This window comes from Delphinapterus leucas, chromosome 1 (assembly GCF_059928025.1).
Source record: "Delphinapterus leucas isolate spDelLeu-1000000601 "Yukka" chromosome 1, BTC_Dleu_Yukka2, whole genome shotgun sequence".
Taxonomy (NCBI): Eukaryota; Metazoa; Chordata; class Mammalia; order Artiodactyla; family Monodontidae; genus Delphinapterus; species Delphinapterus leucas.
In genome coordinates this window covers 150,843,271-150,855,456 of record NC_143129.1, presented here as the reverse complement: position 1 = coordinate 150,855,456, position 12,186 = coordinate 150,843,271, and the positions used below count along the sequence as shown (strand labels likewise).

Sequence of the window (12,186 nt, the reverse complement as noted above, 5' to 3'; positions counted from 1 at the left end):
GTTGAGAATATACCATAGTGGACAAGAGAAGTAGTAGGGAGAACTTTTCAGTTGCTATTGCCAATGTTCAGACCATGGGTGATGGTGTCTCAGACTTGGAGGGCAGCAAAGGTGGTAAGAAGTGGTGAGACTCTGGGTATATTTTAAAGGTAAAGCTAGTATTATCTCTCGACACGTGTGATGTAGAATATAAGAGAAAGATGGGAGTCAAGGATGACTTCAAGGATTTTTTTCTGAGAAAATAAAAATAAGAAGTGTGACTGGGAAGGCAGTAAATCACACAAGTTGACAGCTGATTAAGAGTTTAGTTTTTGATCTGTTTGATTGAGGATATTTACTCAACTTCCACACTGAGATGTTGAGTTTAGAGATGAGACTAGAGTTTGGGAGAGAGGTCTGGGTAGAAGATATCATTCGAGGAATTCTTATCATATTGATTTTATGTAAAGCCTTGAGATAGAATTAAGTCACAATAGAGAAAAAAGACTCAAAGACTATGCCCTGGGAAACTCATATATCAAGAAGGCGGAGCAAAAAAGATGAAGTAGCAGAAGAGAATAAGAAAGAAGACAAGCAAGATGGTGAACAAAGCCAAGAGAATATAATATCCTGAAAACCAAGTGAAGAAAGTATATTAATTTTTCTCTTTAGTTTATAAATTTGATGACAATGGCCATCATTTGAAGAACAAACACACAGATCTCACCTGATAGGACAATGCTTGTTCCTTCCTCTTGATCAGTTACAGGGTTCGAAGGTAACAAGTGACATTCCCATAGGAGCTCCATCTTAGAAGAAGGGTCATCTTCAGATTGAACAATTTGTCAGTATCCTGTGAGTGAAATTTTGATGAAGGTAGAATGATCTCTCCTCTGCTGTCTCTCCATTCCATTTGAGTTTGCGGGAACCAACCTCTTGAATTACACTCCACTAAAAGACCTTTGGTATTAGGAGGATGCACAAGAATCTGCGTTTCCAGACTTGTAGCTGGTTGGAAAGAAAGGGGAAAACAATATTTAGGTGAAGGGAAGCCCCCTTCTTCTACTTTAAACCTTATGCCCTTAGATACACTGATAGTCAAGCGCTGTGGGGCTCTGATTGCTTCTACAACCTAATCAAAAGGGAAAAAGGCTAAGCCAGACTGAAGGGTTATGATATCCAAATTAACAACCTGGTCCTAAAAAGTCAGGAGAGGAAATGCCTGTTTGTTTCATTTATTCACTTAGTCAAAATATTTATTGATTATTTACTAAATCTAGGAGACTGGGCTAGGTCCATGGACATAATGATGAACAAAAACAATCAAGATCTCAGTCCTCATAGAATTTATAGTGTAACATTTTTTCTTGTATCTTCATCGTTAGTCACATATGAGCCACCATAATTTATTAATAAGCAGTAAATAGCATAAAGGCAAGTTTGCAACTTTAATTGAAACTTTAATTTAGGTGCTCTTTGAATAAAACAGGTAACACACTACTATTATCAAAATAAAGCAGTAGATATCAGTTTAGAGAAAATAAACAAGTTTTTGAAAATTTTCAGGACATTGCTGGGGATGTTAAGAATTGTCTAATGCGTGGGCAAAGAAAGAATGAGTAGAGATTTAAAGAGTTCCTCTAGAGCAGCTCTGTCTGATAAAAGTTTCTGCAGTGATGGAAATATTCCATATCTGTGCTGTCCATTCAGTAGCTTTTTGCAACGTGAGACTTTAGCACCTAAGATGTGGTCAGTGATCCCTTATTGGCCTTTTGGCTAAGATCAAGATGTGGTCAGTGAGACTAAAGAACTAAATTTTCAATTTTACTTAATTTTTTACTTTAAATTTTGCCTAATTTTAATTTTATTTAATTTAAATATAAATGTAAGTAGCCACATGTGGCTAGTGGCTATCATATTGAATAGCTTAGCTCTAGGCAATACAGATGAACGTCACAATAACTAATGAAAATGTTAAATGTGAATGGGCCTAGGTCCCTACCCTTGTGCCCTCACATTTGGAAGCCTTTCAGTTTACTTCAAGTCCTCCATCTTGCCACCATTTCTTTGTTATTCAGAAAACTAAGACTGAGGTGATATTGGAGAACACAGAAGATTACAGATGAAGGCTTTCTGAACTAGATTTAAGAACTAGTAGTCAGCAAACTGAGTCAGGGAGAAATGGGAATAAGAATGATCATTAAGGAGACAGTTGTAAAGATTTAGGTGGTTTACAGAGTCAAGTTTTACTAAAGTGTTGTCAAAAATAATTGAAAAAAATAGTAACAAATCCTGAAAGGATTCTGTTGATACTTTAAAGATCTAACAGTGCACATGGACCTGGGAAAACAGACAGTTCTTGCCGATAAAGGTAATATGCGCACAGACACAATTAAATGCATCCCCATTTAAAGACTAAATGCATGAATTTGAACTTGCTAACCAAACCCTGTATGTAATACGAAATGGTCAGAAACACTAAGAATATTCCTAATACTCAGCCTCAGATGGATTGAGAATCGTGGATGCATAGAAGCCTCAGAGGGATCCATCCTTACCTGTGACCTTCACTTCTCTGATGGCCTCATCACAGAAATCACCATGTTTGAAGAAACAGTGGTACCACCCATCAGCAGCAGCATTCACATTAAGGATCCTGAGGGTCACCTTACCCTCTCCAGTGGCTTCTTTCAGGAGCTCTGTCCACTCCACATACTTGGAGATGGTTTCTCCATACAAGTTTTTACCATTCCAGTACAGGTGAACAGGTTTTGTGTAGTGGTTCTAGGACCAGCATATTTCCATGTGTTCTGCACTCTGTGGTGGGGACAGCTGGCTACTGAACTCAGCTTTTCCACCTAATGGAGCCAAGATTGGCCCCTGAATGCCATTCACTGTGAACTGCTCTGTGAAGGAAGACAGTAACCAAAAGGTGAGAGTATGAACCAGGAGTCACTGTGTATTGGATTCATACATGTACATGATGAGTTCCTAGCTTTCTAGGTATCAATGGGTTCTTAACATTCCTTCCAAATACCACCTATAGGACTGCCTTACCTCTTTAGTATCTTTCTAGAGACTCCCAAAATTTCCCTTTTATTTAATTCTCTTTAAATAGGATTAGGATAGAAATTTCAAGAAAATAAAGAAGAGACCAATTAAAAAAGGGATATTCCATCAGGCTCAGTCCTTAATAAAGATCTCTGCACTCACTAAGTGCCTAATCAAATAATGTAGACTGACTGATTTGCACAGGCAAATAAAGTCTTCTCTAAAAACTATGTGTGATCATTACTCTTGCCTTTTCTCTTAACCTCAGGCCAACCACCAACCATTTTTATTTCGACTGAAAAAATCCACACTGACCCTGACATCTGATATATTTCTCTTTTCATCCCTTTAAAACTCAAAAATTTATTTCTGGGTAGGGCTTTTTTATTTTTTTAAATTTTATTGGAGTATAGTTGATTTATGATTTTGTATTAGTTTCAGGTGTACAGCAAAGTGAATCAGTTATACATATACTTGTATCCACTCTTTTTTAGATTCTTTTCTCGTATAGGTCATTATAGAGTATTGAGTAGAGTTCCCTGTGCTATACAGTAGGTCCTTATTACTTATCTATTTTATATATAGCAGTGTGTATATGTCAATCCCAATCTCCCAATTTATCCCTAACCCCTCTTTCCCCCTGGTGACCATAAGTTTGTTTTCTACATCTGTGACTCTATTTCTGTTTTGTAAATAAGTTCATTTGTACCATTTTTTTTTAGATTCCACATGTAAGCGACATCATAGGATATTTGTCTTTCTGTCTGACTTATTTCACTCAGTATGACAATCTCCAGGTCCATCCAAGTTGCTGATAAAGGCATTATTTCATTATTTTTTATGGCTGAGTAATATTCCATTGTATATATGTACCACATCTTCTTTATCCACTCTTCTGTCGATAGACATTTAGGTTGCTTCCATGTCTTGGCTATCGTAAATAGTGCTGCCATGACCTTCGGGTGCACGTGGTTTTTCAAATTATGGTTTTCTCTGGATATAATCCCAGGAGTGGGACTGCTGGATCATATGGTAGTTCTATATTTAGTTTTTTAAGGAATCGTCATACTGTTCTCCATAGTGGTTTTACCAATTTACCTTCCCACCAACAGTGTAGGAGGGTCCCGTTTTCTCCACACCCTCTCCAGCATTAATTGTTTGTAGATTTTTTGATGACGCCCATTCTCACTTGTGTGAGGTGATACTCCATTATAATTTTGATTTACATTTCTCTAATGATTAGTGACGTTAAGCATTTTTTCATGTGTCTTTTGGCCGTCTGTATGGGTAGGGCTTTTTTTAAAAAAAGATGTTTTCTCTGTATCCCTTAAAGGATTATATTTCACTTTAACAGATTATGTAGGATCTCATTGTGGGGAATTCTGCTCCATCTAGACTATGCTCTCTCACACTTTTGGTGGGGGATTGTAATCTATGGACTCAGAGAAAAATAAAAGTTTACTAAGTTATTAATTTATTTCTTCCAAATGAGTTTCTTAGATTTTTTTCCCCAGAGTAGAAAGCCACATACCATACAACTCATTGAAGGAGAAAATATGACTTGGATGTATGGTAAACCTTTATGTGATAAGGAACAAAATATATTTCTTTATTCATGTAAACATTTTAAATTTATTTCTTTGTAATTATGCAGTATTACAGATTCATACTGAAATACTTTAAAATACAGAATTATTTAAATGAGGAAAGTGAAAGTGTCCAAAATTTGCATGATAGAGGAATAGTGCTCACATTTGGACACACGTCATCCAATAACAGAGTAGGGAGGAAAGTAAAGACAAGTTCAGATACCGCTAAGATTGCAATAATTGCTAAAACACAAGGAGCACTTACAATGTGCATGGCAATATTCTAAGCGTGAAAATTTTAAGTAAATGAAAAATGATATACCGTGTTCGTAAATGGGAAGAATCATTTCTTTAAAAGTTTCAAATCTTTCTCCCCCGATAAATTATAATTTCAGGATAGTTCCAATATCCCAATAGTTTTTTTTTCCCATAAATTGACAAATTGACACAAATCAATGTCAATGTGCAAAGGCTGAAGAATTGCCAAGACACAACTGAGGGAGAGGGAGAGAAGGAGGATGCATAAGAATAAGGAATATGGAAGCAGAATGAACAAGGGGAAGAAGAAGAGAAAATATAATGGAGGCTGAATACATAAAAAATCTTTAATATAAATTGAACCTTTTAGGGGCTTCCCTGGTGGCACAGTGGTTGAGAGTCCGCCTGCCGATGCAGGGGACACGGGTTCATGCCCCGGTCCGGGAAGATCCCACATGCCGCAGAGCGGCTGGGCCCGTGAGCCATGGCCGCTGAGCCTGTGCGTCCGGAGCCTGTGCTCTGCAACGGGAGAGGCCACAACAGTGAGAGGCCCGCGTACTGCAAAAAAAAAAAAAAAAAAAAAAAAAAATTGAACCTTTTTTTTCTAATTAGGATTGTTAATATAAGGTATTAAATCAATTTTTTTAGCAGTGAAGTTTAGCAGTTTGAAGATTAGTGTAATGTAGTAATTGTTAAATATTACTTTAAACAAGTTTTTAAATTTGGTTTAATAATATTTTATTTAATAGCTTTAATTTTACACCCATAGTGAAATTTATCTTCCTTAAGAATTCATTTGTCAGATTGTGATATCAGAATTATATAGTCAATGTGATATCATCTAAAATCCTTCCTACTTTTATTTATACTCTTGAGTTCCTCACAAAGCGTGAAAACTGTAAAATTTTGAAAAGTGCAACAATAAATCTAGATTCTGAGTTGTTTTGGGATAGTTATTCAACAAGTATTTTTCCCTTTTACAAACTCAATTGGACATTGACATTAAATGGTTTTCTATATTTTCTTGAGCAAAATTTGGTAAATATCCTTTTTTGTTTTTACATAAAACTGTCCAATTTACTAACATTACCTCATTTAATAAAACACTTTTTTACTGATCAGTCATGATTAATTTTTTGAGAATATATCAATTTTAAGCTTCCTTTGTTGAGGGTGAATTCTCTTATTTTTCCTGAAGATGCCTTAATTTTGTACTTTACCAGAATTGTAGTTCATCAGTCTGTTTCCCTTAAGAAATATGATATATGGTTTCCATTGCTGCTGTTAAGAAAACTGCTACCACTCTGATAGCTGTTCCTTCATTGATAAACATTCTTCCTCTCAGACAGCTTTTAAGATTTATTGCACTTGAGTTGTAATGAATCTATGTATGAATTTATGTTTCTTTTTCTAGCTTAAGCTTGATAGTGCTTTTTGAATTGGATAATTCTCATCTTTCTTCAAGTATAGAAAATTCTCACCAAATAAATGTTTAATTTTATTACTTCTCTTATTCACTATATGCTCTTATAAAATGTTTATGTTCCACACAACAACTCTCAACTCTCTTGGGTATTACCAGCAGATGTCTTGAACCACCACCGCCTGCTCCTACGGGTGTCCCCATGTTAAAATAATTCATTTATTGTTTTGCCTTTCTGATACAACTGGGCTACCACAGATGTTCTTTCAGTTTAGAGAGTCAGAAATTCTCAAAGTTGACATTTAGTTCCTGACTAGAATAAGGTGTGGAAATAGGACACATGCCAGACCTTCACATTTTTGTCCCCTCCTCACTCATTGAGGGGAGGATGCAGACATAGTTGAAACTCTAGGACTCCCTGTTTCCCCCACATTAAGGCCTTCTTGTCTCTCCCAATGCCTCCTGTTATATCGCCACTTGAAAAAGACCACCAAATAAATTTAGGTTTTCTCATCCTTGAGGCCAGAAGAGTCTCAGTACCAATGTGTCAACTAATTAATTGATTGATTAATCAATTAACATATAAAATATTAAAAATCATTTTGTATGTGGAAAGGAATACTATTTTAGGTGTAAACTGTTTAATCCCCATTTTATGATATGTTTGTATAATAATATTTGAAAATAATTTGAGCTATTTGAACACTGCCAATGAAGTTAATTTTATTCCCTTAAACAATTAAACTTTAATATGGATCCAAAACACTGATTATTTTGAATGTGTTTTAAGTGCATTATGTAACAAATAAAATAGAATGATTACAAGCTAATTACCACAGTTACCTTTATATCTATTATAAAATAATAATGATAATTTCATCATTATTTTCTACTCATTTTTATATCTAGCTGGATATATAATTTGATACATTTTAAGGTTACATAATACATATTTTCATAAATTTTCAGGTTTATAACAATCTTACAGGAAACAAAGAAAAAAATGAAAAATTATTCTCAAAGATATAATGGAAAATATTAGAGCATTTTCTATTAAGAACAACTGTAAAGCAAGGGTAACTCAATGTGGAAATTTGAGGTCATCAAATAAAAATATCTTTGAACTATTTCATAAAACAAAACATGTTTTGTTTGTTTTGTTTTCTATAGACTTTTATAGAAAAAATATTTTTTTAAAAAAGTTACTGAGCATGGAATAGTTCTACGAGATAGAAAAATGTATAAATATTATCATTTTTGAAAAATCTGAATTTGGCTCATGAGAAGAGAGCTCAATGAAACAGTTTGTAATTTCAAATACATAGAGGAATTTAGTTTATGACAAAGATGAAATTTGGTATCAGTACAGAAAGATAGATTATTTAATAAATAGAGGGATAACTGGGTATTTTTTGGAAAAAAAAAAGTTAGATTTCTGTCTAAATCCTTATAATAGAAATTATTTTGCATAGATTAATTTGCAAATATAAAATAAATAGAAAAAGTAGCTGTATAACTTGGAACATGGCCTAGAAAACTCTTTCTAAGCAAACACACCAGCTGGAAACCACGAATAGAAGAAATATTGAATTATGCAACAGAAAAATAAGTAAATAAATTGAATTACAAAGGTCAATAAAGGGTATAACAGGTCAAGCATTAATTCATTAAATTAAAATTTTAATTCATTAAAATAAAAAAGTCTGGTCTGGAAAAGCTTTTTTTTTTTTAATCTGCAAAAGCTTTTGTTATGAGAAAGGAAAGATAAGTTACAGGCTGAGAAAAAATATTTACAAAAGATATATCAGATAAAGGATTTGTATCCAAAATACAGTAGTCCCCCCTTATCTGCAAGGGATACACTCCAGGAACCCAGTGAATTCCTGAATCCACAGATAGTACTGAACCCTATGTATACTATGTTTTCTCCTCTACATACATACCTATGACAGAGTTTAATTTATAAATTAGCCACAGTAAGGGAACGTCCAAATTGCCAACATTTCTACTTTTGTGCTTTGGGGTCATTATTAAGTAAAATAAGGGTTACTTGAACACAAGCAGTGAGATACTGTGACAGTCGTTCTGATAACCAAGATGTCTACTAAATAACTAAGGAGTGGGATACCCTGGATGAAGGAATGATTCACATCCTGGGTGGGACAGAGCAGGACAGCATGAGAGTTCATCAACCTACTCAGAATGGCTCCCAATTTAAAAATTATGAATTATTTCTGGAATTTTCCCTTTAATATTTTCAGACAATGATTGATCTTGGGTAACTGACACTGCAGAAAGCAAAACCAGGGTTGGGGATGGGGACTACTAAATACAAAGTTTCTCAGAACTTAACAATAAAAAAACCCCAATATAAAAATGGATAGAACATCTGAGCAGACACTTCACCACAGAAGATATATGGATGGCAAACAAACACAGGAAACGGAACTCAACATCATGTGTCATTAGGAATTGCAAACTAAAGCAATGAGATGTTACCAAAAGCCTATTAGAATGGCTGAAATTCAAAACACTGACAACATCAAATGCTGACAAAGATGTGGAGCAAAAGAAACGCTCATTCATTGCTGGTGAGAATGCGAAATGCTAAGCCACGTAGGAAAACAGTTTGGCAGTTTCTTACAAAGCTAAATATGTGCTTACTCTATGTTCTAGCGATCAGGCTTCTAGGTATAACACAGATGAGTTGAAAACTACATCCACACAAAAACCTGAACATAAATGTTCCCAGCATCTTTATTCATAATTGCTCCCAAATTGGAAGCAACCAATATGTCCTGTGGTACATTTAGACAATGGAATATTATTCAGTGATAGAAAGAAATGAGCCATCAAGCCACGAAGAGACATGCAGGAACGTTAAATGCATATTGCTAAGTAAAGAGGCCAGTCTGAAGAGGTTACGTACTATATGATCCCAATTATATGACATTCTGGAAAAGGCAAAATTATGGAAACAGTGAAAAGAGCAGTGGTTGCTAGGGGTTTAGGAAGAGGGAGGGAGGAATACGTGGAGCATAGGGTATTGTTAAAGTGGTAAAGTGGTTCTGTATGATTCAGAAATGGTAGAAACATGGCATTATGCATGTATTAATGTAGTAAATTTGAGGATTTCAGGGCTGATCAAGGAAAAAGATATGACCACGAGGTGGCGGTAGCACACAAGAAGCCTTTATTTGAGCAGCACTTTGACAGGGTTTTGCGGGTGGCAGTCCCTACAGTATGAGACCATTTGGAGGCACAGGGAGCACCATGCAGAAGGGGAGGAGGGCAAGGGAACTCCAGGGGAGAGATGGGTTAGAGAGAGGGCTTATGTGTCTAGTAATGTCACTTCACAGAACAGTGAAGAGTTGAGGGCTTTGCAGGGCAGCAGTGGCTTGGGGTCTCTGTAGCTACAGAGTTTATCTTACCTATGGCTAGCAGATGTTGGGTGCAGTTTCACAGAACACACAAAGCAGACAGGCATTACATAGCTAAAAGTATGTTTATCAGGGATATATTTAAAACAATTGGATGTGTAAAAATTTGAGTTTGGCACTGACAGACTTTTGAGCTAATGGGTCTCAGCCTGATTTAAAGAAGTAAGTAACACAGGGACAATATACAGAGGCTACGTGTGCGCATTTATATAACAATTTGTTAAAACCCAGAGAACTTTACAACACAAAGCGTGAACTCTAATGTAAACTTTATTCAATAATAATCTATCAATATTGGTTCATCAGTTGTAATAAACATACCACACTATGGAAGATGTTAGTAGTAGGGGAACCTTTGGAGGGGCTGGGTGAGGAAGGGAGAATGGGGTTGGTTATATGGAAACTCTATGTACTTTCTGCACATTTTTTCTGTAAATCTAAAACTGCTCTAGAAAATAAAGTAGTAAAATTTAAAAAGTCAATGAGGATAAAAAGGAGGAAAAAATAAAGGGGGGCTTGGGAAATTTCATAATTTACAAAAAAAAATAAAAAGTCCAAAAAAACTCTCTGGATGTTCAAAATATAATTAATATGTGAAAAGACTGAATTATAAACTAGTCAGAAACATGTGGAATAGGTATAAGAGATAAAAATTCCTAAAAATTTAAGAGTTCTTAAAAATCAATGAGGGAGGGACTTGTCTGGCAGTCCAGTGGTTAAGACCCTGCACTTCAAATGCAGGAGCTGTGGGTTCAATCCCTGGTCAGGGAACTAAGATACCATGTGCTGCATGGCGTGACCAAAAAAAAATAAAAGGTGATTCTTTCATAATTAAAAAAAAAAAAAAAGCAATGAGGGAAAAACCAGCAATGCAAAGGAGACATGGAGTAAAGACCTACACAGGCAGTTCAGAGAAAAGAAATACAAAATTTCTCTGAATGATACTCAGTCTTGTTAATAAAAAGGGTAAAATACAATCACTATGAAAATTTATTTTTCATCTGTAAGTTTGGAAAAGATAAAACTCTGAAACCTGTAATATCTGAGATAGTGATACCATGTGTTGGTGGAAATGTAGATTAGTAACTATTTCAGAATGATATTTTCAATATATAATAAAATGGTTCATAGTCTTTGAGCAGTAGTTCTACTCACTGGAATGTTTCCTACCTACGTACTCACAGGCATGCTCAAAACATGTGTGCCAGGATTGGTGGCAGCATTATTTTATTAGCCAAAGGCTGGATACCACCTAAATGTTCATCACTAAGATTTCTGTCGTTTAATAAGCGGCTTTTGCTAGAAACATTAAAATCTTATATTCCATTTGTTGTCTCAGGCTTTCTTTTACCTATCTCTAAATACGTTATCTTTATTTCTTCTCTGCATAGATATCTTTACAAATGCGAATTTTCATCACCTGTCAAGCTTCCACTAGCCCATTCCATCCTTCCTCATCTGACGTCTTACTTTACTGATAACTCACATGGATTCCAGTATGGATCTGCAGCTTAGGCCACTTCCTCACAGTATAAGTGGTACGTAAATCATGTCTCCTAAATATGAATATTGGTTCTCAAGGGCAAGTATTAGGTCTTCTTTATTTGTTTCTTCTCGCTGGAACCTAACACAAATCTGGGTACATGATAAAGAAGACTTGCTGATTAGAGATAATTAATTTTTCCTAACCATTAACTGGATCTGATACCACAATGAGGTTATCACCTCACATCGGTCAGAATAACCATCATCAAAAAATCTACAAACAGGACTTCCCTGGTGGCGCAGTGGTTGAGAGTCCGCCTGCCGATGCAGGGGACACGGGTTCGTGCCCCGGTCCGGGGATATCCCACATGCCACGGAGCGGCTGGGCCCGTGAGCCATGGCCGCTGAGCCTGCGCGTCCGGAGCCTGTGCTCCGCAACGGGAGAGGCCACAACAGTGAGAGGCCCGTGTATTGCAAAAAAAAAAAAAAAAAAGCATCAAACTATAATTTAAATGGGCATATTTTACTGTATGTAAATAATATTTCAATAAAGGTTTTTTAAATTGAGAAATGAAGTAGCAAGTGAAGTCCTAATGGATCCTCTTGGTGCCAAACTATGTAAATTATACAATAAGAACTTTAAGTATTTGTTGAAATGACTCAGAAGACTTAGTTTACACTCAAAAAACAGCTTTATTACAAAGGACATAATACAATAACAACAGATGAAGGATGTGCATTGAAAGGGCTTTGGGGTTCCCAGAAGCAGGCTTCTAGGTCTACCCATGGGGTAACATCACACAGGATATGCATCGTCTCCAGATCTCAGCCCATCTCTGTGTTTTGTGAAGCCCTCCAGTGCTAGGAAGCCCCAAATCTGCCTGTGGTAGGGGTCTCATGTTGAATTGTTCACATAAATCTATTCCAGCTATGTGACCAGGCTTAGCCTTTGAACCCTGAC

General features: G+C 35.8%; 1 protein-coding gene across 1 annotated transcript; it reads right to left on the bottom strand.

The window, feature by feature from the left end:
- Positions 1–267: 267 nt before the first annotated feature.
- Positions 268–2,922, bottom strand: LOC111175786 (putative selection and upkeep of intraepithelial T-cells protein 1 homolog; the record flags this gene model as incomplete). The annotated part of the gene is given in 3 exon segments (XM_089912134.1): positions 268–751; positions 754–1,111; positions 2,533–2,922. Coding segments are annotated over 3 exon segments (852 nt in total), but the record flags the coding sequence as incomplete, so codon positions are not given.
- Between the last annotated feature and the right edge of the window lie 9,264 nt (positions 2,923–12,186).